General features: G+C 50.4%; 9 protein-coding genes and 1 non-coding gene across 10 annotated transcripts; 3 read left to right on the forward strand and 7 right to left on the reverse strand.

Annotated features, from left to right (window-relative positions):
• Window positions 1-489: 489 nt before the first annotated feature.
• On the reverse strand, window positions 490-2,724 carry ASPBRDRAFT_78015 (uncharacterized protein; the record flags this gene model as incomplete). Its single annotated transcript, XM_067629389.1, has 4 exons — window positions 490-1,195; window positions 1,254-1,834; window positions 1,894-2,377; window positions 2,469-2,724. The coding sequence occupies 4 exons, from the start codon at window positions 2,722-2,724 to the stop codon at window positions 669-671; spliced, it is 1,848 nt and encodes a 615-aa protein (XP_067475575.1). The 3' UTR covers window positions 490-668.
• Window positions 2,725-3,359: 635 nt separating this feature from the next.
• ASPBRDRAFT_58351 (glycosyltransferase family 69 protein) lies at window positions 3,360-4,652 on the reverse strand (the record flags this gene model as incomplete). Its single annotated transcript, XM_067627883.1, has 1 exon — window positions 3,360-4,652. One exon carries the CDS (start codon window positions 4,650-4,652, stop codon window positions 3,360-3,362), a length of 1,293 nt encoding a protein of 430 aa, XP_067475576.1.
• Window positions 4,653-7,074: 2,422 nt separating this feature from the next.
• ASPBRDRAFT_210204 (uncharacterized protein) lies at window positions 7,075-8,348 on the forward strand (the record flags this gene model as incomplete). Its single annotated transcript, XM_067621893.1, has 4 exons — window positions 7,075-7,257; window positions 7,313-7,647; window positions 7,712-8,063; window positions 8,125-8,348. 4 exons carry the CDS (start codon window positions 7,075-7,077, stop codon window positions 8,317-8,319), a joined length of 1,065 nt encoding a protein of 354 aa, XP_067475577.1. The 3' UTR covers window positions 8,320-8,348.
• Window positions 8,349-8,791: 443 nt separating this feature from the next.
• On the reverse strand, window positions 8,792-10,812 carry ASPBRDRAFT_133734 (MFS transporter; the record flags this gene model as incomplete). Its single annotated transcript, XM_067618543.1, has 9 exons — window positions 8,792-8,868; window positions 8,938-9,071; window positions 9,137-9,193; window positions 9,250-9,393; window positions 9,447-9,670; window positions 9,729-9,909; window positions 9,976-10,032; window positions 10,082-10,407; window positions 10,471-10,812. 9 exons carry the CDS (start codon window positions 10,810-10,812, stop codon window positions 8,792-8,794), a joined length of 1,542 nt encoding a protein of 513 aa, XP_067475578.1.
• A 434-nt stretch (window positions 10,813-11,246) lies between these two features.
• Window positions 11,247-11,999, reverse strand: ASPBRDRAFT_33606 (alpha/beta hydrolase; the record flags this gene model as incomplete). Its single annotated transcript, XM_067623140.1, has 1 exon — window positions 11,247-11,999. The coding sequence occupies one exon, from the start codon at window positions 11,997-11,999 to the stop codon at window positions 11,247-11,249; it is 753 nt and encodes a 250-aa protein (XP_067475579.1).
• Window positions 12,000-13,771: 1,772 nt separating this feature from the next.
• On the forward strand, window positions 13,772-14,103 carry ASPBRDRAFT_134276 (uncharacterized protein; the record flags this gene model as incomplete). The annotated part of the gene is made up of 2 exons (XM_067618590.1): window positions 13,772-13,920; window positions 14,001-14,103. The coding sequence occupies 2 exons, from the start codon at window positions 13,772-13,774 to the stop codon at window positions 14,101-14,103; spliced, it is 252 nt and encodes an 83-aa protein (XP_067475580.1).
• A 1,529-nt stretch (window positions 14,104-15,632) lies between these two features.
• ASPBRDRAFT_160266 (uncharacterized protein) lies at window positions 15,633-17,685 on the reverse strand. The gene is made up of 2 exons (XM_067619464.1): window positions 17,068-17,685; window positions 15,633-17,004 (listed from the first exon to the last, which is right to left on the reverse strand). The coding sequence occupies exons 1-2, from the start codon at window positions 17,652-17,654 to the stop codon at window positions 15,687-15,689; spliced, it is 1,905 nt and encodes a 634-aa protein (XP_067475581.1). The 5' UTR covers window positions 17,655-17,685; the 3' UTR covers window positions 15,633-15,686.
• A 4,035-nt stretch (window positions 17,686-21,720) lies between these two features.
• On the forward strand, window positions 21,721-24,273 carry ASPBRDRAFT_58357 (uncharacterized protein; the record flags this gene model as incomplete). The annotated part of the gene is made up of 7 exons (XM_067627884.1): window positions 21,721-21,744; window positions 21,806-22,062; window positions 22,150-22,457; window positions 22,541-22,772; window positions 23,284-23,591; window positions 23,654-24,224; window positions 24,267-24,273. 7 exons carry the CDS (start codon window positions 21,721-21,723, stop codon window positions 24,271-24,273), a joined length of 1,707 nt encoding a protein of 568 aa, XP_067475582.1.
• A 345-nt stretch (window positions 24,274-24,618) lies between these two features.
• On the reverse strand, window positions 24,619-24,708 carry ASPBRDRAFT_t233. Its single transcript has one exon. It is a non-coding gene; the product is annotated as a tRNA-Asp (tRNA).
• A 599-nt stretch (window positions 24,709-25,307) lies between these two features.
• On the reverse strand, window positions 25,308-26,342 carry ASPBRDRAFT_160271 (Hsp20/alpha crystallin family protein). The gene has a single exon (XM_067619465.1). It carries the CDS (start codon window positions 26,098-26,100, stop codon window positions 25,546-25,548), a length of 555 nt encoding a protein of 184 aa, XP_067475583.1. The 5' UTR covers window positions 26,101-26,342; the 3' UTR covers window positions 25,308-25,545.
• Window positions 26,343-26,783: the final 441 nt, after the last annotated feature.

Genomic DNA, 26,783 nt, shown 5'->3' on the forward strand with positions numbered 1-26,783 from the left:
TCCACCAAACGGTCAAAGATAGGTCCAAGCCATCATGCATATAAGCCCGGCCGATGTCGATCATTTTGTAAGTTGAGATGCTGTTGGCTGCCGATGCAGCCATGTCACCTATATGAACCCGAGGTCTCCGAGATAGCACCATGCAGCGTATCATGGAGTAATGCCTTGCTGCTTCAGGCACTGCTTTATAGGTGAGTACCGTCAAATTGTATGTGGTTAAACTGATCTTAGAGCGAGTAATATAAGGCTCTGATATATGTGGAACCTTCGCAATGTTGTCGTCGTTTTGGCCAGTGAGGCATCTGCAACTTCCCCTCCTTCTTGCATGAGGCCAGCTCGTACATTGTCCTCGCCACAGACGGTTCCTTCAATCACATTCAGTGGACACATTAAGATATTACTATCGAAGAGTGTCTTTAACACTCAACGTTGAGGACGACCCAATAGCTCTCACAATCTCGACGAAATAATGACAGCTAAGCTAAGCGTGAGGATTATGAGGTGATCATACTTCTTTTCTACCACAAACACGGTCCTTATTCTGAAATGGATGGTTTGGTTCGTTTAGTAGCATCATTCGTTAAATAAACATTAATCAGGTAATAAAGTATGCCGTCCCAGATGTGTCCCCAGTCACCTACCCCATATCATGACATCGTAACATCAGGTCATATCGACCCCCTCTTCAACGGAACAACCTCATCCACCGGGCCCAATCCAGCCATACGCACGCCATCCTTCCCTTGAATCTCCCCAAACATGACCTTCAAATTCCTCAACTCATCCGGAACATTCTCCCGACCTCCCAAGCACCCCTTGGCCGCCAGATCGTCCAATCGTGCACTGGCCCGCGTAGTGCACAATGTCTGAAACACGCCGGTCATACTGGCAGAAATGCCGTTGCTGATAAGTGCATGTCCGCCAAAGAGAATAAACGCCAGCGCGGCTCCAAGACACGCAAAGTACGGGGCGACCAGGCGTGCCGGTCGGTCAAAGGTGTAGACGTTCACGGTTACATTGTTCGTAACGGTAGTTTGGGTGGTGGTTTGGTTCATGGTCAGGAGGGAGATGGTGATGTTCTGTAGTAAGTCTTGCATTGATGCGCTTGTAATGTTGAAGGTTGGTGTGTTTGCTGGGCCTGAGTATAGGTCTGATAGGGAGATGATGGTGTTGGCGGTTGGCTGGCCGTGGAGGACTACATTAGGTGTGAGTCATCGTTGAGGTTGGTCTGTTATATGCAAAAAAGTACTTACTCATCATATCGATGTATCCTGAGAATGCCAGCACCAGCGAGTCTTGGATGGCCGCCAAATTCGCCCGGCGGAAGATGTCGGTAACGTTGCCTCCAGTTTCTCCCGTTGTGGTCGCATTTATTTTTGGGTCTCGACCCCCGGTCCGAGGATATATGCCAGCATAGTCGTACATATACGAGCTGTTCAATTGGCGAATTGGGGTGACTTCCGTGGTGATGTCTTGCTGGTCCCCCGTGTAGGTGATGTGCAGGTTGTAGTTCGACTCGTATGCTCGGCAGGTGAGATTCTGATATTCCTTGTCCTGCATCCAGCGCATGCCGAAGTCAAAATAATATTCCGATCGGTTGGTGCGAGCAGCATAATCCTGCGACGCGATGTAGAGATATGCGCCCGAGTTCTGCGTGTAGGTCTGGTTGACCCAGCTGAAGAGATCGGGAGAGGAGTAATTGCGGCACTCGAAGCTGGGGCCTGGCATGTTAATTGTGTAGGAGCAATCGGTATTGCACGGGGACGGGGATGAAAGGTAGTGTCCGGCCATTATAGCCTGTCTTGCAACGCGGGTGAGCTTGTAGATAGGTCCGCTGTTGGAAATTGTTAGGGCATCCTTGTACAGTGCAATCAATAATCACGTATAACCAACCTGTAGGCATCATAGTCATTCGGCTGCCACAGTGCTTCGGCCATCATGCCAGTAAAGGTGCCATTTCCCATGAAGGCCGGGTCAAATGTCGGAACCGACTGGTTGGCCAGGACATGAAGCGACTTGGACTCGACAGTCAGGGCACCTGCTGGGAAGATCATGGCGATGGGGATGCACCAGCATATTAAGGCGCAAATGAATGGGATAGGAGCCACCGCGAGAAGCTGCACATTCCCGAGGTAGAGAGGGTTCGTCAACACCGACAGGAAGGAGTCAATGTCGCCGACGCGCATCGGACGCGCACGCAGATCCTTCCACAGCATCTGGATGAAAGACATCCCCAGCGCGGCGGCCAAGAATGTCCGGAACCCGTTCACAAATACAACTGACAGGGCTGTCACATATGGCTGCTTGATAGTCTTGTCGACTTCACGCTGGTCCAGCCAATGAAAGAGACCCAGATGCATGGAGGCCACAGAGGCCGCTGCAACGCACAGTTAATAATTCTCCAATTGTGGTAACGAGTGAGAACCGGCAAAACCGGCCTTATCTCCTACGTTTAATCTAAGGCGTACCTAGGAGAAAGCAAGTGATGATGGACCCCGGAGTCATCCACCCAATCGTCCAGTGGGATGTGCTGGATGTACCCTTCTCAAGCGTGGATGCGACCGACGAAGGGGTTGCTGGAGGCTCATTGGGACATTCTTTCTCATTTTTGGGTACAGTAGCCTCTGAGTTTGCATTGTCAGTTGAGTTTGCGTTTCTCTCCGGTACTGGCTCTATTTCGGGTTCTCCTTGGTCCGCCAGCGTGTAGTGATGCTGAGGCGCCATAATGAAGGCTACAGTCTGCCAAGCGGGCGACGAACAAATGTGAACAAACAGTTCACAAGACAGCCTCGAGACATTTAAGGTCCGGTTTATATCCGAACAAAGGACAAAAATAGGTCAATGCGGCGCAGTACCCCGCCTCCAGGGATGATTGTGAATTGGCCGCCGGTCCAGATAGGCCGGGCATCGGCACGAGCCAGACTCCAATGCCTCAATCAATTCCGGTGCGACAGGGGCTTAAGACATGCATTCACACACCATCACATGGAGCATTTAGCTAGACAGGGTAGCCAGGTTGAGAACACAGCGAGCGTGTCAGCGCTAGTCAGCAACGGCGCAGCTTTAGCGCTGGATAGACCCAAATGGGCCCTGGTCGTGAGGCTATTCCCTGTAACCGCCCGCTTTAGAGCCTTGAAGCTATTGGCTGGAAACGCTATCACAATCAACGAGTTACCTTTAGTAACCATCCGCAGGTACGCTAGGAAGGGTTCACTGCAAGCCACGTACACGCGACCGAACGGGCCGATGGAAACACTGCCTCAATGCGCCTGGCTGCCCGCAGCAAGCAGCCCATTACTTTAGTCGTTGCGCATCGCAATACTGAGGGTCCACACTACGAAAATGGCTCGGAAAGGAAATTAAACGGCGTCCACCCAGGACTGGTCGTCCCAGGCTGGCATGCATTTGACTTGCTTTGGCGGCTCTCTCTGCCAATGGACGAGCTCATCGAGAGGGGAATATCGCCCGGGGCCTGGATTGCCGAGAATTGTATGAACATAGCCTTTTTCGCGCTTAGCCCTCAATGCCCAGCGATACTCGTATGCAACATTCACAGTCGGGATCGCAAGCACTTTCCCAAGGCCCTTGCGCCAGAGGTCCTGTGCCAGCAGCGTTGGCTCCCCCATGTAGCACTCGTCCTCCTCTGAATACCGGAATTGTATCTGCCCGTCAATGAATGGGCCACTGTCCAAAGTAACCATTCCACCCCAGCAGCTATATACCTGCACGGGGAGATGCCTTACAAAGCGTTCGCGACTGGGTCCATGATGGGAGAATAGATTATGAGAGTCCCATATCGTGCCGTCTGATGAAATGTCAAAGAAGAGATCTCCAGCCATATCTCTCGATACCCAGACATCGTGGATCACCCCTTCCTCCCTCCAGTCAAATGCACATGTCATCGTTGCATCTTGCACCTTTTGCTGATAGATCAATTCGAGTATGTCCTCCGGGCAGATACCGATGTCGTTGATGAAGATGATCATGGGATCGTGGCCATATGGACCGCCCTTCTGTCTGGCTCCAGTGATGAGAGGTTCGAGCGCCATATTCCGAAGTTCGGACAAGTCTTTGATGCGATTCTCACCGGGTCCAAGCGGGTTTAGGGGGCTCCGAGAGAAATAGTATCGGACTCCCATGGCATCCAGCTCCGGCTTCAAACGAGCCAAAATCTCATATGTTCCATCCGTTGACCGACCCTCCACAATCGACAAAGCACAGTGTTCCGGCCCCAGGTATCGAATCGCTTCCAGGATACTCCCCATCAGAGGGAGGATGATATGAATCACTTGGTAGAGATTGAGGGCAAAGAAGTATTGGATTTCGGGGTGCTCTCCATCGACGGGGATCAAGGTATGGTAACGCTGGCTGATAGTCGCGGGGCACTCGAGCTTAGCTGTCGCGGTCATATTATGGTTGATGATGCCGCAGACGAATTGGTGGATCTCGACGGGTGTGTAGTCGCTTTCAGCCTTCATGCGCGAGTGAAGGTCTTCGGATACCGATGCCAAATCGAACCCAGTGCACGAGCTATGTGCCCGCGGCGTCGCTAGCCATTGTGGTTTCTCATTGCTGAGGAGAAGAAAGAGAGTCGCCGAGGCCCCTAGGATTAGCAAAAGCCTTCGCCATATTCTCGGACGTCCAAATGACATCCTGGCTCAGGCATTAGACTGAGCCCTCTCGCTTTCTTGTGGGAAGAATTGAAGATGCGCGCAGACAAGAAGAAATGAGCTGTCAGAACCGATCCGGAGGTTTCGGGCTTTTAAAGAAAGTAGCCTTGACGCCCACGCTAACTAATATGATAGCTGGGGCGCCAGATCTACATTCTGACCTTCCTGACTGGCCTGATTCATCCTACGCGAATAGTTAGTAACTGTCAGCGGCAATGGTACGCAATAATACCAGATGATACCTCCAGTGTGGGATCTGTCAGATCACCAATCGTACCACTCATGGCTCTGTTGTTTCAATAGTACACTCGTATCGCGACGATGCTAACCGAAAGAACAGCATTGTTCCCATTGATTGACGATATATTCCTTCTTCTAGCTACACCTAGTTAACGTGGCTTGCGCCAACAAGCTCAAACTTTCTGCCCTGCCAGATGACTAACAAAGTTAAAATAAGTTAGTTATTTAGAGATGATGAGTAGTGAGTGGTTGGGAGGATTGAGGATTCTGCCTGTAACTGCGGGTAACGATACAATACGTGATAGAGCCCCCAAAAGAACCAAGAATTCCGCCTACGAACCCTTTGGGAGAACTAGTATAATTAGTATCAAGTAGTGCGCAATCGCCGCTGCGCAGTGGAGATGCGTGGTACCGCCGGGCATCTCTCATTCGAGGAGCATCCACCAGCTTACATGGGGGTCCGCGTCACTAAAGTCGAAAGTTCATTAACGCCAAGCGAAAACTCAGCTGGAGTGGGGATTCAGGGGCTCGTGCTTCCTTTCAGTTCTTCCGAAGGTCCCGTTCACACTCCAGACGCTCTTGCCAGCATTCAGCCTTGCGCCGCGGAGGTCGATCGGAGATTTGCCAGGTGGTAGCCACAACTCATCTATCTGAAGCTGCCGTCGATGTACCTACCTTAAAGGCTTTAGCTTCTTGGTCTTGAGTGCTTATGGCGTCAACGCTTTTACAATAATCATGGGGCCAATCAATGTTCGCTATCTGCTGTTAGGACTGGCTTAGCAGTTGTCTGTTTCATCCATGAGACCATGACATGTCGGCCCCTACGGAGACGAGCTACCAAACTGGGAAATTGGGAAATTATCCTTTGTGAGCCGGACTAAGCAAGTCACCAACCCGTTTGGAATGCCCTCCTTCAAAACAAACCCAATTTAGAATTGCGGAGAAAAAAATACGGAAGGAGAGAAAGGGGAGAGTAAAAATGCTGTTCAGCTGATTACGTTCTTCTACCTCTATTATGCGATCGTACCTGCCCTACAATATAGACAGCTCGCTTACTTCGATGAGAAGGGGGTGTCTGATTTACTCTATCGTGGCATACAGCCTCGTTATTCACATCAGTCTTCTTGGTGTCTATACCATATACGAAGGTAATCGTGCCTGCTCTACAAATCCTGACAGCCGTCAGTCGTACTGTTTAGGCCCTCCACCTTGAGATAGAAGTCACTCATCGTAACTTCAAGGTTCGATTAGTCGGAGACCAGCGGGACCTAGATTGCAGAGTACCGATGGAAAGAATAGAGTTAGACTTCTGGGTTCACAGAACAGGAACCACATAAACGCTAAAATCAGGGTGATTTGGTTCGGTGATCTACATTTGCCACCGCGTATATTCGCCGATTGGATCGATCTGATCAGCGAGCTTACACAGCAGTCGTGGGTAACTATAGTTCTATGGGATCATCGAACACAATTGCCTCTGTGTGATGGCTGTGCAAGCCACCTTCGGTCTCATGCGTCTCGGCGAAACTTCTTACACTTAAAGTCTCTGGGTACTCCTAGCGAGAACCATGAACAAGCATACTTTGCTTGTGGCTCAGGTCTGACATCTCGAGCCAATGGTAGCAAGCACGGGGGTTACTTCTTTCAATGCTTCTAGACCAGGCTCGGGAATCCCTAGCCAGATACTACTTTAGGGACACCAAAATCATATGGTAGCACCGCATTCATCTGGCGAAGATCCATATATGATTGGAGATTTAGCGGGTTGAATGCCTGTTATAAGGTCATTACCCCTGAACTCCAATGCATAGAAATTTATCTTCGTGTACCGTAGGCCTGACTTATCCGTATTCAACGCCTGGCACGCCTGTTTTCTGGGTTAACATAAGCTTCTAGGCCTGTTCCAGTATGCGATACCTGCGGACATGCGGCATCATTCTCAACGGCTTAGGGGGTGCTCAATAACTTTATCTCAATCAGGCAGTAAGCTGTTGTTGATCACTATTCCACACGACTGCCATCGATCTCCCCAATAGGTAATTGGTATAAACTTAAGGCGTACTATGACAGTGCTCCGAACACTATATAAAGCTTCAATGGCTGCAGAAAGTTCTTCATGTGTAGGAGTCCCACCTGGACCAACTTCAAGGAGATATCTGCAACAATGACTACATTTCTCGTGCAAGAAGATACCTACAACAAGAACAGTCTCGATCTCAAGATACGGGGTATTCCGCAATCTTTTAGCACTTTCCTCATCGACTTCAAGGCTATCTTTGGTGTCAAACCCCAACATGTCAGTCGTAGGTTTAGCATCTCTCTCTCAGACCTTAGCTACCAGCCGAAGGTACTGGTCTCCTTTCCCCCTATTTAGTCTCTCAGGTGCCAATACTACCATATAGATCTATAACCCCCGGGCCGACTGGGCAGTAACTGCTGCGTTCAACTCATTCGCGGCGCTTCAAGCTTCTAGTCCTGACCCAGTGCAACGCTTTGCAACAATCGGTACTGGCTCCGGCACCGACGCCATTGCGGCACTGGATATCTTCCCTCATCTCCGCAGCATCGTCATGACAGATCTGCATGATGAGGTTGTCGACAAGGCTAAGATCAATTTGGTATCTGCCACTGAAAAGGCCGATGGCCGAGTGCGGGCAGTTGCCAAACACGCCATTGGGCTGTCTGGTCACAGCCTAGCACCCCTCAAGGGCCAGGTGCCTTTTGACGTGATATATGAGTGAGCTTTTCCTATTATAACCTGATATCTTCTGAATTTAATGAAAGCTAAGTTATCATTCCAGAAATCTGCCCAATATTCCCCTACCCAATGACGCTGATCTACTCGACGGCCAAACCTCGTCGACGTATTTCGATTGCTCGGACGTGTCAGGGGTTGTTCCATCATTTGTATCCACAGCTCCTCTCGACCTCCATTATGTCTGTCTGTTGCAGGCAAAGACGTTCAATCTGCTCACCGAAACCGGTGTCGTCCTGTCAAGCATGGGCGGTAGAGTCCCCATCGACACCATGCTGCGGCTGGCAGATGCAGCAGGCTTCACAGGAAGAGTCCTGTCCATGTCTTGGAAAGTGCAAAGTGAGCCGGACTTGGTGATTGAAGGGTACGCGACTCACCAGGAAAAGGGACTGGGACCGGTAAGTTTCATCTCACTTCGCATTATTGACTTCAACAGCAAGCTGATCATAAAACGCGAAGTTCTATTTCTACCGCACGAGTACGCTGCGGCGTGTTTTTGATCATCTGACGACAGCTGAGGCCGGACTCCGTGCGCTGGAGATCGAGAATGAGCTTCTGCCGGACCGTATGGATGCAGTGACTGCTCTGAAAGCTCACCGACATGGTATAGATATCGGTCACCCAGTTGTCGTTATGGCCAGCACTAGGCGATGAGGCTGCCTGTTATTCCTGTTATCCTTTTGGGCCGGATTTGGGTGCTCCAGAAAAGTATCAGGGTCCGATTATGGAGATATCCTGCACTAAAAGTATATGATCTTTCTCGGCAGAAAATCGTATCTCTGATTGTAAGAATATTTGACCATTTAGTCCGATTTGACTCGCTTGCTTTTCCAAAATGTCATTCTAGCTGAGTGAATAAGATGATTTTTTCATTTTTACTACTGCGTTCTCTTTCTTTTACTGACTCAAAAAGTGACATGCAGGCTCACTTTGTCACTCTTTAAGCACTTTGGGGGGGGGTACTTAGCATTCCCCTCGAGACTAGTATGATACAGTCCAATTCCCCTCACCATTACTTTCTGACTGCGAAGCGACTTCTGCTTCGAATCCTCTTTCCATATCTGATGAAGATGTACCTGTAATCGAATCATCAATACAATATGCATTCTTCCCTTCCACAATTGACTTACGGAAACGGAGCCATAGCGAGGCTCAAAAAGGCAAGCAAGGAGGTAGCCCACTGATCACCCAACTTGTGGTACACTAATAGTGAAATGTAATCGTCAGCAGCTATCCCAAAAAGCTTATTCAACACTGTGATGTGAGACTTACTCGCCACCCCAAAAAGAGGAAAAGCAGCTGCAAAAGTACTCCTGGTAAAACTATTGGCACCAAGCGCACTGGCTGCATACAATGGATAAGCATCCACGAAGAAGGTAAAGACACCTTGAAATACGAAGATCATTCTATTTCATGGTGTCAGTGTAAGGCGTCAGGCATCCAGTCCCAGGAAGAAGAAGGGTCAACTTACCCGGCTCCGAACACGCCGCTTCCAATGATGGGTACAATCCAGTGGACGGAGGGGACGCTGTTGGTTATCAGTCACTTGCCACGCTATGCATAGTGTAGGGAGCATGTACTCACGCTGTCCATCCAAACCAGAATAGCCCGATCGTCATGAGCGGAGCTCCGATGACAGCTGGGGGTAGACGACTTTCTGGCTCATTGTTCCCGGTGCTCTCTTTCTCTTTGTGGCCTCGCGAGAAGTAGTGGTATATTTTGCAGCACCTACTTTGCTCTTAGTTCCAGGATACCATCATGATTAGTTGGTCATCACATACCATGGGTCAATCACGACCGCCATAATCATTCCCACCAAGATACCGGTGAATGCGAGCCCCGACTGCCATAGTCCGAAGTTATATGCGTTGCCGTACACAACTCCGAACGCTCCAAAGAAGAGATATTGGACGCCTAGCGCGATGGATGAGAGTAAGCAAAGGTTGAGGCACATCGGCTCCAGGAGAAGGAGCATGAATGGTCGGTACAGAGAGTGTAGGACTGTCTATTTCGGGCTTCTGATCAGTCGTCTGTCAATGAAGAAGGGATGTGGATTACTCTACCTGGAGAATAGATCGATCCAGCTTCTCGATTGTTGCCCTCCATCGATCGTCGCCTGTTTCCTGCCGCAATTTGCGAGCCCTGTTGCGCAGCAGCACTGGCGCGTATGTCTCCGGAACGAAGATAATAACAAGAATCGATTGAATGCTTGACCAGATGAGCAAGACGTAAAAGGACCACCTCCTGTATTTTCTGTTAGACTAGATGTGGTGAGCTTTTCTTGATCTCAAGGGGAAAATGATCACCCACCATGAAGCCCAAGTATTGATTAGCCCGCCCAAGATGGGCCCTATGCTGGCTCCCGTACTATACATCCATTAGTCGCAGAACAAGAATCAAAAATCAGATTGCATACAATGGTGAGGCCGTGTATAGCAGCATGGGAGTATGCAGGGTACGTTTCGTGTACATATCGCCCACGGTAGCCCCCGCGACCGAGGTAAAAGCCGCCCCGGCGAGTCCATCTAAGAATCTCGCTACTAGCATTGTCTGGGTGTTGTGGGCCGCAGCACAGGGTATGATGAAGATGATGTATAAGGGAAGCGAGACGAGATAGATGGGCCGTCTGCCGTAGAACTCCGACAAGGGGCTCATCACTAACGGTCCCCAGCCTAGTCCAGCGATGTAGGAACTCAGTCCGAGAGTCGCGACGGTCCGAGAGCACTGGAATTCATCCATGATCTGATGGTATGTTGCCGTATAAAGCGAGCTGGTCACGCAGACGCACACCGTCATGGTGCAGACCAGACTCACGATGACCCATTTGCGCTTTGGTGTCATGGCGTGTGGATTCGCCGGATCGTCCTCCTCCCAGCGAACCTCATAGTCGTCCTGATGCTCACACTCCTCGTCCCCGGTGGTGAGGCTCGTCTCCTGGACCCCGAGCTCAGCCTGAGCCATTGTGCAGGTCATCGCTTTCCGGGCAAGAGAGGGTGTTGATCCTTCGTGGTGGGGCGCGCATGGTGCTGAGAGGAAGTGTAAGTTCTCTGTCGGTGGACTATTCCTCTCTTCATGCAGATAAGCATTAGGCAAACCGGGTTGTTGGGGTGTTGGGCGCCACTGATGCTCGGAACCGAATTTTGGCATCTCATAGGGTTCCGGGTAGTACGCCGGACGCTGAACTTGAAAATAAGCCGAGATGGGTCTAGAAGTGTAACTTAGCAAAGGCCTCACAGGGACATACGGTTGGAATGTGGTACAAGACCGAGCAGTGGGTTGATGGCAAGGAATTCGCCGATAGTTGTCATCTGCACCCGACTAGGAGTACTCAAGGGGAAGTAAATGCGAGCAACAAATGGAGATGCCCCGATCGTGGGAAGTCTTTGTCATTGGTCGGATTCCGTCCTTTTCACAATTGAAGGCCACGGCATAAGTGGAAGTATCTTTTTTAGATCATCAATATCGAGACATGTGCAGCATGGATTAGTCTCTATATACATTGAAGAACCACCATCGAAGAGACTATTTCAGTCACATCAATGGAGGCAGGTGTATATATCATCACATCACATGTCCTGGCTTCAGACCTCTTCACCGGCTGCTCGTCTGATCGCTGCTGTCACTTCGTTTGGCATCGAGAAGAACGGACTATGGGAGGCATCGAGAAATTCTGTACGAATGGGGTACCCTGCCGCCCAATCCTCCACCATTGTTCTCTGGAGCGGCAAGGGGATAGCAGCATCCTTGGCACAGTAGAGGTAGGTGCTGGGGACGTCTTTCCAGGCAGCATAGGTGCAGGGGCTATGAAACGCCTGATAACTGTGTGGTTTTAGAGCGCTGATAGCCGCCCGGGCATCTTCTTCGGACATGTCATTGTAGAAGATCTCCTCTGGTCTGTCTGGATTGACCTCCAGGCGATCCGCAGAGACGGTGAACCACGGCAAGTCGCTGCCCCCGAAGGCGCCGAGGAGGGACCTGCCTTCTGGGATGATAAACGAGCAGCAAAAGAAAATGTGAGCCACGCCGCCCGCTTGGCCGTTCCTCTGCCGACTGTCGCAGTCAAGCCCTTTGACGGCTTCATTCGAAGGCACCGCTCCGTACGAGTGTACCACGAGCACAACCTTCTTGCCGGCGTTGACTAGGCGCTCGAGATGGCTTCGTATTTGGGCAACATCGGCGGAGAAGTCTGGAAAGTGCTGGGTTGGTCCCACGGAGGGAAGATGGACGAGATCCGTCTCGTACCCCACGGCTTCGAGTTGGTTGACCACTCGGCGATAGCATTCCGGGCTGTGCCATGCGCCCGGCACGAAGACGATAGTGGGTAAAGGTGCCATATCAGAATGCCAGTAAACAAATATTTTCTTTTGCCAGAGATGGATGGATATTTGATGCCGGTCGCGATATAAATGAACGCATGGCAGCCTATGTTCCACCTGGCTGGTCATCTAAGTTGGTGGGTGGCCGCATACGGCAAAGTCATGGGCTCATCATGACAAATGTCGGTTTCGTATCAACCAGAGAATTAATAATATTCGACTGTCGATCGGTGTCAGTGCAGATGAGGCCAATGCCGGAAAAACATCGGATAATGCGGATTGGGCCTATTGGTGATTTGGTATGCAGAATGTCTGCGGGGGCGGGGAGGGAGAAGTCTTCGCACGCTTCAGCTTCACCTTCACCCTCACCCCGGGCATCCAGACCCTCTATATGCAATGCCTCAGCATTAGTTTGGGACTTCTATAACCCGAGAATTTCTTGCTAGGGAATCTCAGGTATGACAATGCTTGGAACTGACTGTCAACCCCATTAGCCGTCATCTGTAGAGTCTGTGTGTAGATATTCAAGGGGACGGCAAGCGAATGACGCCAGACCCACAAGCCGTCATTCTCGGAGCGGAAGGATACGAGGTTGGGGGATAAGCCCACGCACTTTATAAAGATTGATTTGCAATCCATCTAGCGAGTTGGCTTTGACGTTCCATTTTCAGTGATGTGCAGGTGTACGTAGTATAAGTTTGTTGTGTAGGCAGTGGCATTGGTTCTCTTGGGTAGACCTCAGAAACAGTTGGATCGGCAATTACTCCCTGTACTAGAGAATGAAGTCAGTGCAGCAATCCCTTGATTACTTGTCGGGGAATTTCTGTTCGCCAAAGGAGCCGATTTCAGCCGGGAGGTCACCTTACAGGAGCAGTCCATGTATCGAAAGCACAGCCACTGCAGTAGGGCTCTATCCAATATATCAATCTGGGGGGCTTCGGCGGCTATCTTAGTATGACCACATAAGGAGACCGTTGTGTTCCTGCATGGTTCTACTGCCAGAGATGTCCAATCAGCCATAGCCATCATAGCTCAACCAGATTGTAGGAGATCAAGGCTTAGAAAATGGTAGGGAGCAACTAAATGCCCCACCAGTCACATATAACTGATCTGATGTGACACCGTGCACACCTTTCCTCTTGACTGGTTCATTCTATTCAATTGTATCCATCATATCACATGGGCTCACATGACTGGTCTGTCCAGATGCGGTTAGCTCCGTTATAAATATACATGCATGCCTCAGGCACCGAGGTGTCCAACTCAAGGTGAAACACGGTTGCCTAATCGGGAAATGTCAGGGGCAAAGCCCAAAAAAAGAAAAATGTTCCAGGCATCTTGAAACTCGAAGCCTCAGCTCGAATGACTGATTCAGAGCATAGGGTGTGCCTGGTTGATCGTCTCCAGGTGGCCCATCCAGCTCTGCTACAATTCGAAACCACAAAACATACTGAAAGGGTTTGGGGAACGGGTCTGTGGGGAATGGAGAGGCTGAAGGGGGACAGTTGCAAAAGGGGATGAAACTATTCCCGGCAACATCTCAAACCGCCCAGGGGCGCCATGCCGTGAATTGGACCAAACAGCATTCCGCATTCACTCCCCCCTGTTGGTCCGTGCTGGAGCCACCAGTCCTGGCAAATTGGCAATGTCTTATCCCCTTTTGAGGGCGAGAGCAGGTTCGATTCAGGACACGAACCCTCGCGTTCCCCTTTTTTATCTTTCCCCTCCCCGTCTTCTTCCCTACGGCTCTGCCCGTACCCCGGAACTTGCATATCAAGTTACCCCCCAAAATGGAGTCATCCCAGGTCCTTTCTCTCTCCAGGCGAGCAGTCGCTCTCGCGATGCCTCTGTGGGCGCGCGATGACTCGGATTCCTCGTCGGGCGAGAAGCCCGTTAGTAACTTCCTCAAGAGTGGTGTGCCAGGCATCATCGTTGGCATGTGAGTAACTAACTGCGTGGCTTCTTCGGAACGCACCCTTGGAGAAGCCGCAACCTGAACATGCTAACAACGGTCCCTAGATTCTTCCTGATCGCATGTTCGGTATGCTGCTATTTCCTGTACCGCAACAAGAAGCGAGATGCCAAAGAAGCCGCGGCGGTACGAGACTGGAATGATGCATGACCACGGATGATCTGCAGCATCATCGGCAACCAATCTCGACGTTGTGCTACCAGGGCTGAACCTCTTCTCCCTCTCCTGCTTTATGTCTCCCCCATCTTCTACCTCTCATCCCGACCTTCAGCTCTTTCTTTCCTGCTCCGTTGTGTTTCAGCGGCATTCATTCTTCGATTTCTTGTTTTCTGTCTGGTATCTGGAGTTTAATGGGTTCGGGTTCTTTTATACCTCTGTTATCATCCTCGACAAAATTTCCTTCTGTCTACTATCAGAGCATTCTCTCTCGACTGGTCCGCTATTCTACGCTTTGCATGGCACGTCGCCTTTTGAAATTCACTGAACGCACCAAACGAACATGTACTATCAGTCCTACGTCTCTGCCTCCTTGATGTCTTAGCGCGTGGCCTGTCCAATTTGCCATGTATTATTATCCAATCGGCCGATACCTGACTTGGGATGGCCCGGCGACAAGCGCTCACTCACCAGTGTCTTTCTTACCCTCTGTAGATCGCACTTAAGTCTTCTGCACTGATGCGTACATATCTTGTACAGTATGCATTCCATGGTCGTATTCAGACGCAACAGCAACAAAGTTTTCTCCAACGGTTCTCAAAATAGATTTCTCCTCCCCCTTTGGGCTAGCAGGGTTTGTTTAGTTCCTCCGTTTCGGGAAATTCCAGTATGTGGGACTACCAAAAACAAACTTACTCACGTGATGAACAGAGTCGGAGACTGACCGAGTATGAACATTGAATAGAGGGATTGTACTCTGACAATGATGGAATAGCAGTAAGCAGATTCTCAGCAGAATACATCGGTTTTTTTGCTATGTAAGCTTCACACCGATAAGCAATTTTAGCCTCTGACTTTTTGAGACATCTGCAACGGATGAGAAAACTCTGCTTTGAAACATTACCTATAGATGGCTTGTGGTCACTGTGAAACATCCTTCCAGAACCCCGCTAAATAGGGTACCATGAGTATAATGCACTCTTCCCATCAACTAGCTCCCTCCAATATCAACCCACCAGAATACGAGGTCCAGCCTCAGCCTTGCAGGACCCCTCCCTCCCGCCCTGCCTTTGACGTGTCTCCACTAGAACAAAGCAACATTCATGGACTATGGCGAGAGTGAAAAAGAGTGCCATCGTAGACCCGTGCATCGTTGCGCTGGAAAATTGAAAAAGCGGCTGAGTCTCAGACGATAGGCGGATTGATGAGGCTTGGGTGTTGATCCTGACGGATCTTGACCGGTCATGATTCGCTGGCGGTCCGAAGGCTTAGGGGCCAAAACGCGCCGTGGGACTTCTGTGGGCGGTTGAATAAACGAGAGCACCAATCATTGGGCGAGGATCGAATGGACGGGTATAGCCGATCGTAGAGTCATCGGGGACGCAGTTTAGGTGTTTGACATCTTGTAGCGATGGAGAAAGGACTCGACTCATGAAGCTGGTTCTAGATTCTATTGTCCTATGTAGCATGTCGTAAGTATGAAGCTCCTAAGCTAGCTATGGTAAATCTCAGAAGATAATATTGCCATTATACTCGTATTGTCTATATCTATGATGAATGTTTATAGCATCACGCACTCAGTACCCGCCGTCAGATCTCCCAACCGCCACATAGCCTTCCCTGGCGTCCACCGAGCTCGACCGAGACGTATCCCAACTCTTGAATGCATACACCCCGTCCTCACCCTCCGGCTCCACCGCCACCCGTCGACTCGGGTGTCCAGCATACTCCTCAAACATATCATCGACCGAATGGACCTCCTTGCGCGATCCAGGGTCCTCGAACCGGTCTGCCACGAGTCCCGTAATCCCAAGCCGAGCATGAATATCGGGAACTGCTCCCCGTGCTGTCTTGAAAGCTATCCCCGCAAAAAGCAAGCCCACAATGACATACAAGAAGTTCACGGCAACCAAGGTGAAGAGCGGAGCCATGGGAACCCGCGATACAAGGGAAGTCTCCCTCTGCTGGGCAGCCAGCGCTGGGCGCGATTCAATCCCGTCTGCTCCAAGAGCTAGAATCACCTTGCTGAACGACTGTGCGATCTTGTCCGCGAACTCCTGCCCCGTCTGGCTGAATGCAGCGGCCCCAATCTCGAGCTCGATGGACGGTTCCCAGTCGACGGTCTGGGCGATACTCGTCTGCCAGATGTTGGATACCGAGGTGTTGCTGTTCGTGGGTTCGAAGCGGGTGACGGAGTTGTTGACGCGGTCGTATACGATGTCGTAAATCGTGGTGTTGCAGCCCAGGACGTAGCCATACACCCCCGACTCGTTCTGCACGAAGTCTGTCGAGTTGGGAACGGTCCCGCCGGAGGTGCTGAGTACACCGGCGATCACGTAGTAGAAGGGGTTTCCTGTGCCGTAGTTGGAGGCTTGGTTGTCTTTAATATCAGTGGTCATGCTGGAGTCTGTAAAGAAGCCCGTGATTAATTCGGTGGAGTCGATGAAGCCGGCAAAAGCGCTCGAGCAGTTGTATCGGAGAGAAGTCGTCACTTCGGTCAGGTTGCATCTCTTGGAGAACATCTCGCACTGTGTCGCAGCACCATATGTTTGAGCCTCGTAATCCCGATCGGTCACGGAGGCGGTGCCGTCGGGGATTCCCAAGTAGCTATACATCGTACTGTTGTTGTCGTAGGTATACACGCTCGCGAAGTCAGAAACATTGTTCAGCACACCGAGACTGACGGTCGCATTGGCCAGGAATTGGCCCGTCACGGCCATCGAAACACTGCATAGACCAGTATCTGCCTGTGCTGCGACCGAGTTGTTGCCTTTTAGACATTGGGGAGTCAGACCAAAGCTGTAGTCGGTGTTGTTTGTGGCGGCGGTGGCACGAGTGAAGGAGACAGTTGTCGTAGTCAAATGAAGCCATGTATCTGCTAAGGATACCAACGCTCTAAGACGTAATTCATCAGATAACGGACATATGATTGGGGATCGCGTGTCAGTTTGTACATACCCAAGTAATGTCGCTAGCAGAGCCACCGAGGCGGACAAGAACAGCAAGGGAGTCTGAGGCTGGCGCTTCTTTTTCCACGAGACGAGATAAACGATCCAGCTCCAGGTTGCTCCCAGGGTACCCCCGTCGAAAAACTTGAGCATGAGCGTCAACTGATAAGGTGTAGGTAGCCGCTCAAAATGTCCTTGTTGTATGTTCTGGAGATAGCGTCTGGCGATGGGAAACGAGGCAAGAGTGATGAGAAAGCCCGACAGCATAGGGGCCAAGGTACTAGCCCATGAAGTCACAAACAGGAGGATACTCGAGTTCATGTTGACATAGTATGCATCTGATGAACCTTCTGCTGCGAGGCCCACGCGCAGATTCTCAAACGGGGAGTCTCCATGTCCAACGCGGTAGCTGAAGACCAGCGCGAGGAAGACAGCTGTCAGTGATGTGAGAGGAATGGTAAGCAGAAACCAACTCCAGATTATGAGGATCCAATGAGACGTTATTCCAATCTTTTCTCCATTTGCCTTGAGGTCCTTCTTTGGCTGGTTGGAGGAAGGGTCACTTGCGACGGACACGACCGTATCAAACTCAGCCATTGTCAAGCTGAATGCCGATACTAAACGTTCAGATCATGGCAAAAAGTATGTTCTTAGGATGCATTAGCTCTGGAAGACCCTGCATTATATACAGGCGAAGTGGTAGGCCATCGCTCGTGCGTCTCGCGAGGCTGAGCGGCTGTCGTTCAGGGCTATCGATCGGGTCATCTTAGACCTATAATGAACGAGAATATTGCTAAGCAAATCTGACATGTGGAGACTGCGAATTTGTGACTTCCAGGTTTCTGGGCAGCAATACAGAAGTATATGGAGCCTTCAGGATTCAGTGGGTCAACTTTGACTGGCTAGACCAAAATTTGGTCCTCTCATTTGTGGAAGTCAGAGGGAGAAGGATTACGGGCTGGCGTCGGTCAGCAGCCACGCCACTAACCACATGACTATTGATTGTTTTTCCTTATAATGAAGTGTCCCTCACTGTCGGAGTAGCGATTGTGTTTATGCTGGAGCATAGTACCTGAAGGCCATAGTTGGAAGGGCTTCTTATTCGGTATCCATCTTTCACCAGACCTCAGTACAACACCAATACTACTATCAGAACACTAACATTGCACTCGAATAAGCTACACCTGGTCCTGGATAACTGTGGTACCATGCAATCTTTGATTCCATGTAGGTAGCAAGCCAAAGAATACGCCATCAGTTTATTCAAGGCAACGATACAACCAGATCGAACGTCGGTCTAGCTAGCTGGTCTTGGAATGGCATCATGGTAAGGTGAAATCTCTCGCACAGGCGCTGAGCGCATATTGTACCAGTGCCTTTTGTGTCACTTACATCTATCATTCTATAGGGCGCCATATCGTGGTCAATTGCGTGCTAGAAAGCAGCTTCCGCCAAGTTATAGCAGATATGTACGCTGTCGGTTCATACTCCGCTGTGGGGGAAACGGTGGGTGAGTTACGTATCGATGCGAAGAGGTCAACAAGAATCGGCCGGGGATAAAATATCTTGGAGAAGATCCGTCGAAGGACTTAGAATCGAGATGCCCCTTATTCAAATACTGCGACGTCATAGAATGTGAGACCGGTAGAAGACTCAGAAAGCAAGTTCGTTCGGGGGCAGAGGTCTCCTACTACATCACCACAGTTCCAGTCCGTAGTGTTTTCTTTGTTCCAATCACTCCATGGCTCGTGGTTCGTTGTGAAGGCTCGCTCCTGTCTGGGGTACGTTAGTTACACAGCTTCGGCGGAAAAGGAACTCTCTGTGCTCAACTGCCCCTGATAGGATCCCCATCAAGCCTTTAGAGAACCCAAGGTACTCCATATGCTGTCCAAGTTTTCGTTGGAGACAGTAAAGTCTTACTTAGACCAGATTCCTAAGAAGATGTTGGGACACACATATCTCTCCGTCGCCTGACTGACTAGATGCGATATATCAATTTTGGTCTAGCGGTTAGCGCGTCGACAGAAGACATACGCCTGGCACCTCACAATTTGGTGACCCCTAGGTTGCTTGGCTGTCAGAAAGATTTCAGACTCTAATGTACATGTCAGTCAGTACGGCAACTGTACATAACAGGTCTCGATTGCGGTCTCATCAATCCCTCGGTGCCGGAGCTTTCCCACCAAGTTCAGTAGAATCGCAACGATGGCTGGAAATGCCCGTAGAAAAGACCAAAAGTGAGTCACAGGGAAGAGACTTGCTAAGTCACTGACATTAGGATTCAATAGAAGGGAAGAAGTGTTCGTCTCAAGATGCCAAGTGAGTTGCAAATGCATAGCCCCAGAGAACCATAGCTGTATGACCAACTAAAGACGACATAGCCACAAGGGGTCAATTCCATTGTGTTGGGTGGAGCTTTTCCAACAACCCGATGGGTAAATCGGGGATGTCACAGTAACATTTGCGACTGCCAAGTGCGGGAGGTCTCTCGGAACAGCAGGACCCAAACGATAGGGATTGTTTCCTTTCTTAAAGAATCTCAGGCAGAGTAATTCCCTAGATTGTTTTTGTCGAACTGCCAGACAAACCCCTAGAAGAGCATCTCCGAGAAGTATAGCGCATCTGATCAATGGAAAATTGTCCGACTCTGACGAACCGTTCCTGCATTAGATCTTCATGTCATGACGAACGCCCCCAGCGGGATGGAGTCAGCATTGGGGGCCGAGCTTTCACTGAGCAAAAGCAGTCTCTGCATCATCCTTTGAGGCAGTGAGACGCGAGTTAGGGACCCCATGTATTCCTATTTGTCAATTAATAGTTGGTTTACAGCTTGCAAGTCTGCAGAATGAGCGAATAGTCCAACATTAACATTGCCAGTTAAAAGAAGGTATGGGTTAGAACACCTCGAAGGAGGATGTCGGATAAGTTGGAGGTTTCAATTGACGTGAATCAAAATTCTTGGGCAGAAGGCGTCTCTTCCATTAAAGGTGTCTCTTCTATGACAGAATTGGCGATAGAGGTCATCAGCTGGTTGATGGGAAGCTGAAAGGGGGACGACACCTGAATAGCTTCTGATCCGACGCTAAGGGAAAGTCTAGCAAATTACTCCGTCGCCTGGCTCGCTAAGGACGACTTCGGCTGACGTGCTCGCTCGAGTCCAATAAGTTAGTCACAGCAGACCCCACCCACCGCCACAGCGCTTGGTCCGGTGTGCCATCGGCCAATCTCAGCTTCCCATGAGCGATCGAAGCGCCCGGAGAATAAACTACGCAGGAACGGGAAGCCGAGATGTTGGTTCTCTGCCCCCAGATTGGATCGCCACAACCACCATCTGAAACACAACTCAATCCCTAGAAGCTGAAACCGGCCCCTTCCGTGACTCCGTCACACGGTGCCAGTGCTGAATAGGGGCATCTCCATTCTCCACTGCACTACATGACTGTTCTAGTTCTACAAAGTTTCTCGGGGAATCTCTGTGCGCCTTAGGGCTGCTGGTGTTTGTGTGACTCTAGAATTCCTAGAGCGCATCGATGTACCGTCAGTAGACGAGGATAACCCAACGCACCAAAGCATGAGTATGTACAGCATAACTGTTTTTTATTCTTCGGTGTATCTGCTTTGGTGTATCTCAAAGCAGAACAATTATCAGAGTCGGTGTGTGCTTGTCTCGGTGAAAATCGTCAATCGATGGAGATTTCGGCCCCGCACTAGTTCGGCCTCAGCCCGAACGTGTCTGCCTGACATTGCACATTGGACGTATCCCTTCAGTCGATGATGCTAATGCTATGGATTTGACTTTGGCAGTATGTATCCTCGGCTCCTCTTTCCGACTCGCAGAGGCCCATGCCAAAGACTAACGTTGGCCACTTCAACCATCTCACTGGTTCCTCGCGCCTGAACCTGCGACAACCGCGAGGTGGAGACTCCCTCCAATGATGGTTCTCATGGACTCGGCCAACCCGGATGCTCGCTGAGCTTGGCTCTCTCGGCCTGGCGCACATGGCTCCTCGGGCTTTTCTTCTTGCGCTAGTCTCTGTTGTAGAGGGGAATCATCCATCTGACTGGTCTGGGAATATTCCCCTAGTGGGTTGGTGTTGTCGACTTAGTGCCGCACGATCTTAGGTTTCCGCATCTTCTACATGTTGGACGGACCTCTCAGATGCATCTTGATGGCAGTATTCCCCATCACGTACAACCAAACGTCAGCCCTCGATTGGCAGCTAAACTAGCGGGCCGTTGGTGATGGCCGACTATCGTCGCTGATTTGCTCGGACCCCTCAGGCCACCAAGCCCACCGTTCACGAGGCAGTATCCAACCAACGATGTCTGAAGCACCTCCTGCAAATTGGGGCCGCTCGCAATCCTTCACGCCTGCTGTTCCTGAGAGGGGTGGAAGAAAGCCAGGCGGCCAGTCCGTATAAAGAGCGCGAGTGCGCTGCTCCAAGATGTCTCTATCCAAGCAGAGCATTTTCACAGTATTCCAGTCGGTTTCGACATTGTCCTTCCTTTTTTCTTTTTTTCCACAGTTCATTCAGAGGCTATTGACTAGCTTCACCACATTCCTTCAATCACATACACTCCTTGCAGAGCACACAATCATTAACATTTGTCGCACGTTTTGACCAATTTCCACTTACATACCCTTACATACCTTTCTATCAAGATGCGTTTCACTCAGTTCTTCAACGTGAGCAGCCATACTATGTGGATCTGGCTTTCTGCAACATAGCACTGACCTCAATGTATAGTATCTTGCTGTCGGCTCCCTTGCCGGCATCGCGGCTGCCGCTCCGTTGGGAACTCGGACCCTGGAGGTCGAGGAGGGAGAGCAATTGGCCTCCCGTTCCACCAACGCAGTGGTGAGCGTCAGTGCATTGGCTGTCAGCAGCATCAACGACACGACTGGCAAGAGCTCGGGCTCGAATTCTTACAAGAAGTACACCGGCGATGGTTCGACGGCTGATGGCTGGCCCGCCAAGTCCGACTGGCTTTCCTTCGATGCAATGTATGCTTGAGACCTACACCCGACCACTTTTGAGCTTACTCCCCTATTGACCAAAGTTATTGTTATGCTAACTGCTCACTATTCTAGGTGGGACGCCAACAAGGATGCTATCATCGCCAAGTCCTGCAGCAACAATGGCTGGGGCGCGGACAACTCGGCCACCGAGACTGCCAACATCAAGAGCGCCATTGAGCAGGTGGCCAAGGAGTCCAAGGTCGATCATCGCTTCATTCTGGCCGTGGTTCTGCAGGAATCCAAGGGCTGTGTCCGGGTCCCGACTACCGCCAACGGTGTGGGCAACCCTGGTCTCATGCAGAGTCACCAGGGTACCGGTACCTGCGCTGGAAAGAGCACCTGCTCCAAGTCGGAGATCGTCCAGATGATCCACGATGGAGGTACGTTGTGATCCTTACCATCATTCTTGAGAATACTTGCCTGTCGTTTCCTCTTTGCTAACATCACACCTTTCCTACTTCAGCTGTTGGAACTTCCGTCGATGGTGGTTATGGCCTTGCTACCTACCTGGACTTGGCCGACCGCACTAGTGTTGCGGCCTACTACCGTGCCGCCAGACTGTACAACTCCGGCGTCAACTCTCTTGCGAGCACCACCAACTTGGACCTTGCCGACGGCGCCACCTCTTGCTACGCCTCGGATATCGCCAACCGTCTCACTGGCTGGACGACGGCTACCTCCAGCTGCTCTGGTTGGTAAGCTGCTTCCTACGCAATATTGGGCAAGGAAGTATTTCTGCACCCAGCGTTAGGATGAGCATGCCCTGAGCAGAACACTTGGATATGGCGATTGATTCCATTCACTTCTTTTTCTTTTCACTTTGACATCGATACGACGGGGTTTCTTGCACAGTATGCTCAGAGAGCATGTTGTTCCTCTCAACGCGATGTTCCCTGGCTTTTTCTGTTTCATGTGATATCATTCTGTATCTGTATTTCAACTGGTCTTATCTTCAAATTAGAAGCAATTGCTGCTCGCTCTGAATAGATACCCGTCACCTTGCTATGCTGGTGGCCAAATTATCATTTCAATAGCTAAGTCTACTTTACTGAAAAAGGTAAAAGGGTAGTTGATATCCGAAAGAACCCGAATGGGAGGCAGTCAATGGATTTTGTTTGGCTCCTTTCGTAGGTCAAGGACTCAGTACAGTGTCATTCCCATTTGTGATTGATAACAATCCCCCGTCTAAGAGCATTTCCATATCAGCGATCCACTTTCCCTCGGGTCGGCAATCGCCGGCCGCCGAGCAAACCACATCGATTTTGATACTTCAGTTACCGTCGAACTTGGAGGCAATTACCATGTGCATGGCTGCGTTCTCGAATCTGCGATAGTTATGACACCTGAGATGGAGAAGAGTGGTTGTCGCGATAAGCCACCCCACGGCATCTTTCCCCAGACCCGTCCCGACGATGGTTATCGAAGTACTATCCAGCAGTCAGCTGGGGATATACCAGGTTGGACGTACTTGGCGGACGTTACCATGTGGAAGTGTACGATCTTGGAATGTCTCGGTGAGATGGTGGCTCGATATGCATTTGATTACGGTCGTATGAAGGGCTAATCAGAGATACAGCTAGCATGATGTACACGTTCATGTTGACATGGGTGGCGATTGCACCAGTATCTAGAGACCATAACGGCGCCGGCTACCTCTCCTCCTCTTACTACTACAGCACGAAGAATTGCGATTGGGTCCGCCATTTGCCCGCGAGTATCGTCAATGTGTGCCTGCTCCCTTTGATAATCTTCACCTTTGCGCGCTCGACTGGCGGCTTTGTCAACCCTTCCATCACACTGGCTGCGTACTTCCTGCGAGGGATATCCTTGTTGCGGACTGCTATGTATGTTGGTGGACAGGTCGTTGGTAAAGTGTTGGCAGGATGGGCTGTGCAAGAAGCATACGGTAGCACGGCGTTTGATATGGAGTATATCATCAGTTCAAAGGTGGTTTCAATAAGTGATGCATATATTGTTGAACTGATCGTCAGATTTGCTATGGTGGTAACGGTCATATACGTGACTGCTGGTCGCAAACCAGGGGTGTTGTTTGGGGATGCAGTGTCGCCTTGGATGGTGGGCATTGCCACGGAGGCTGCGTTCTGGTTGTCAAGGGTCATATGGCGGGAGTATCCTGGTGGAAGTAGGTCATTACCACTTTGGGAATTAGGGAGTATTCTCAATCGCAGTTACTAGCCACCACTCAGGGTTGAGAGCTGCCTTGTGAGCTGGATGTTTACATGGATCCCATTCGATCACGGTGATGGTAATATCGCTGCTTCACCAGAATCATAAGCCTTTAGAAGCATTTCGAGCATATTGGTATGGGATTTAAAGTTTCGAAACATCAGGGTACTCCTGGGAGGCAATGTCCCGCTTTGTATGCGAAAAGAAAGTAATAGTAATAACAAAACATAAGATCACAGAGGCCGCCAAGCGATAAGATCGCATTCAGCGCGACCGGGAGATTCCGGAGGACGAAAGATAAGAACGCGGGATCGAGCCGGCGAACAAAAAAAGGGAGAAAAAGGAAAAAGAAATCTCCCCGACTGGGAGTCGAACCCAGGTCTCCCGCGCTTGTTCCCGAAAGGGATTGACAAGCGGAAATCATGACCGTTAGACCATCGAGGATTTGAGATATCATTGCTTTCTATCTTTGGCTACATAAAGTAAACAAAGATATACTACATCTTCAGCTGTGAATCGCGCCACTGCTCATGATATCTTTACCACGAACGCTCCTGTCGAGATTCCTTGTTCGCTTATAGACCATATACGAGCCACTATTGCTGCGGCCTGGTATTTTTAATTCAACTTACATTTGTCTGGTTCTGCTGTCGGTTCGGGATATGCTGTAGTGATATATATTTTCACCACACTTTGTATACTAAATCACAATGACTACTCATACTAGTCGATCAAAGTCGATTTACTTCATTCACATGCAATCTTCAACTAAGTAGGACTGCTTCAACTGTAGGATACTCGAGAATTTATCTGAATAATAGGCGAGTGGCTCATTTGTTCACTGGCACAGGCGACGCCTCAGGTCGACACTGAATCTTGTCTTGGCGACAGCAGCAGCTCCCACAACAGACAAGCACACTTGGAAATGACAACAATAGGAGGGATGCAACTACGTTGAGTATAGCGGCTGTATGCAGTCAAAAATGTCCGCCATATCTAGGTTATTCAGATTTATCACTTCTACTTGGCTACTACACAGGGATGGAAGATAGAAAGACATGGACTGAATTAAGTATGGTACTGCTAGAATACAACACTAAGGAGCGACAATCCAGCAACGACTGAGAATGCACACCTCGACTATTAGACACTAATCCCCCGACATTCTGGTTCTGGTGATAAGAAGTAAAGGGAATGAAGACAATAGAGGAAACAATCACACGCTATGAACAATCTCGGAACTCATCATCAAAGTCGTTATTCGTTGCATCGGTCACTCCTTTACTCGATGGTGATCTTCTTCGCAGAAGGAGCAGCCATCTTAGGCACGAAGATGGACAAGATGCCATTCTTCAGAGAAGCCTTGACGGCGTCCTGGTTGACGCGAGTGGGGAAGGAGAAGGTGCGGTGGAACTCGCCCACGGAGCGCTCGCTGACCCAGTAGTGGTGCTTGCCCTTGGACTTGTTCTTGGAGACCTGCTTATCGCCCGAGGGAACGACAGCGCTGCTCTCGCCCTGGTTGTTGTTGTTCTCCGAGGCAGGGGTGTTCTGGGCCTCGTCATTGTCCGAGGAGTGGTATTCGCGCTCGGTGCGACCCTTGATCACGAGAGTCTGGGGGTCGGAGAATTCAATATCGACATCCTTCTGAGCGATACCGGGCAGCTCGCCATCGAGGTGGTAGCCATCCGAGGTTTCGCGGACGTCGAAGCGAGGCGCGAAGGTGCGAGCAGAAGTCACCGAGGAGCCCTGGCCGGAGCGGTGGAGATCATAGTCGTCCAGCAGGCGGAAGAGAGGGGCGAAGTCGCCAGCAGTAGGGATGGTTCGGAAGAGAGACATTGTGGTAGGAATGAATTGGATGAAGTTGTCAGATGATAAAGTTGTTATGATAGTTGGAGTATGAGAGGTAGTATGCGTTGGTTGCGATTGGTAGAGTGGTTGCGAGTGTTGTTGTTGTGATTGTAGTAGTAGATGCTTGATGTCTGTTGCGATGAAGAGGATGGACTGGAAGAGACCCCGAAGGGCCTTATATAGCTGTTGGACCCCATGATGGCGACTGGGATGAGGCAGGTACCAGTGTGTAGGGGTAACTGCTGGAGGAAGCTGGAAACTACGTGAACGATCGCTGGCACCGTTTACTGGGGCTGCATTAGTGCCCGTCGTGCCCGTCGTACCCGTCCAGAGACAGCGGGAAGGCCCCAGGCAGCCCCGGACGCTTCTGGCGGGTTCGACGCGTAGTCACGTGATATAGACCCTGGTTTGCCACCTGCACCACAGGAAGGTCTGGTTCATTCCAACCAACTACTGCTGCTAAGCATTGCGGGGGAGAAGCTGTCATGCCACTCACTCCCCGCTCATTTCCAGATCGTTCCACTGGTGTGTATTCCTCTTGTGGTACATGGCCTCCAAGCAGTCGTCGGCCGCTTTCGTCATGGTTAAGCAATCACCCCTTCCAATGTCACAACATGCATGGGTCTCGCACATTCGCCTAGATTCTACAGGAATCTGGTGCTCGATCTCAG

Source organism: Aspergillus brasiliensis, assembly GCF_001889945.1.
Source record: "Aspergillus brasiliensis CBS 101740 unplaced genomic scaffold ASPBRscaffold_13, whole genome shotgun sequence".
NCBI lineage: Eukaryota > Fungi > Ascomycota > Eurotiomycetes > Eurotiales > Aspergillaceae > Aspergillus > Aspergillus brasiliensis.

Excerpts from the sequence above, each read along its gene's own strand:
- ASPBRDRAFT_160271 (XM_067619465.1), bottom strand. The coding sequence starts at position 26,100 with ATGTCTCTCTTCCGAACCATCCCTACTGCTGGCGACTTCGCCCCTCTC.
- ASPBRDRAFT_160266 (XM_067619464.1), bottom strand. The coding sequence starts at position 17,654 with ATGGCTGAGTTTGATACGGTCGTGTCCGTCGCAAGTGACCCTTCCTCC. Across the intron at positions 17,005-17,067 it reads CTGCTAGCGACATTACTTGG|AGCGTTGGTATCCTTAGCAG; the intron begins GTATGTACAAAC and ends ATTACGTCTTAG.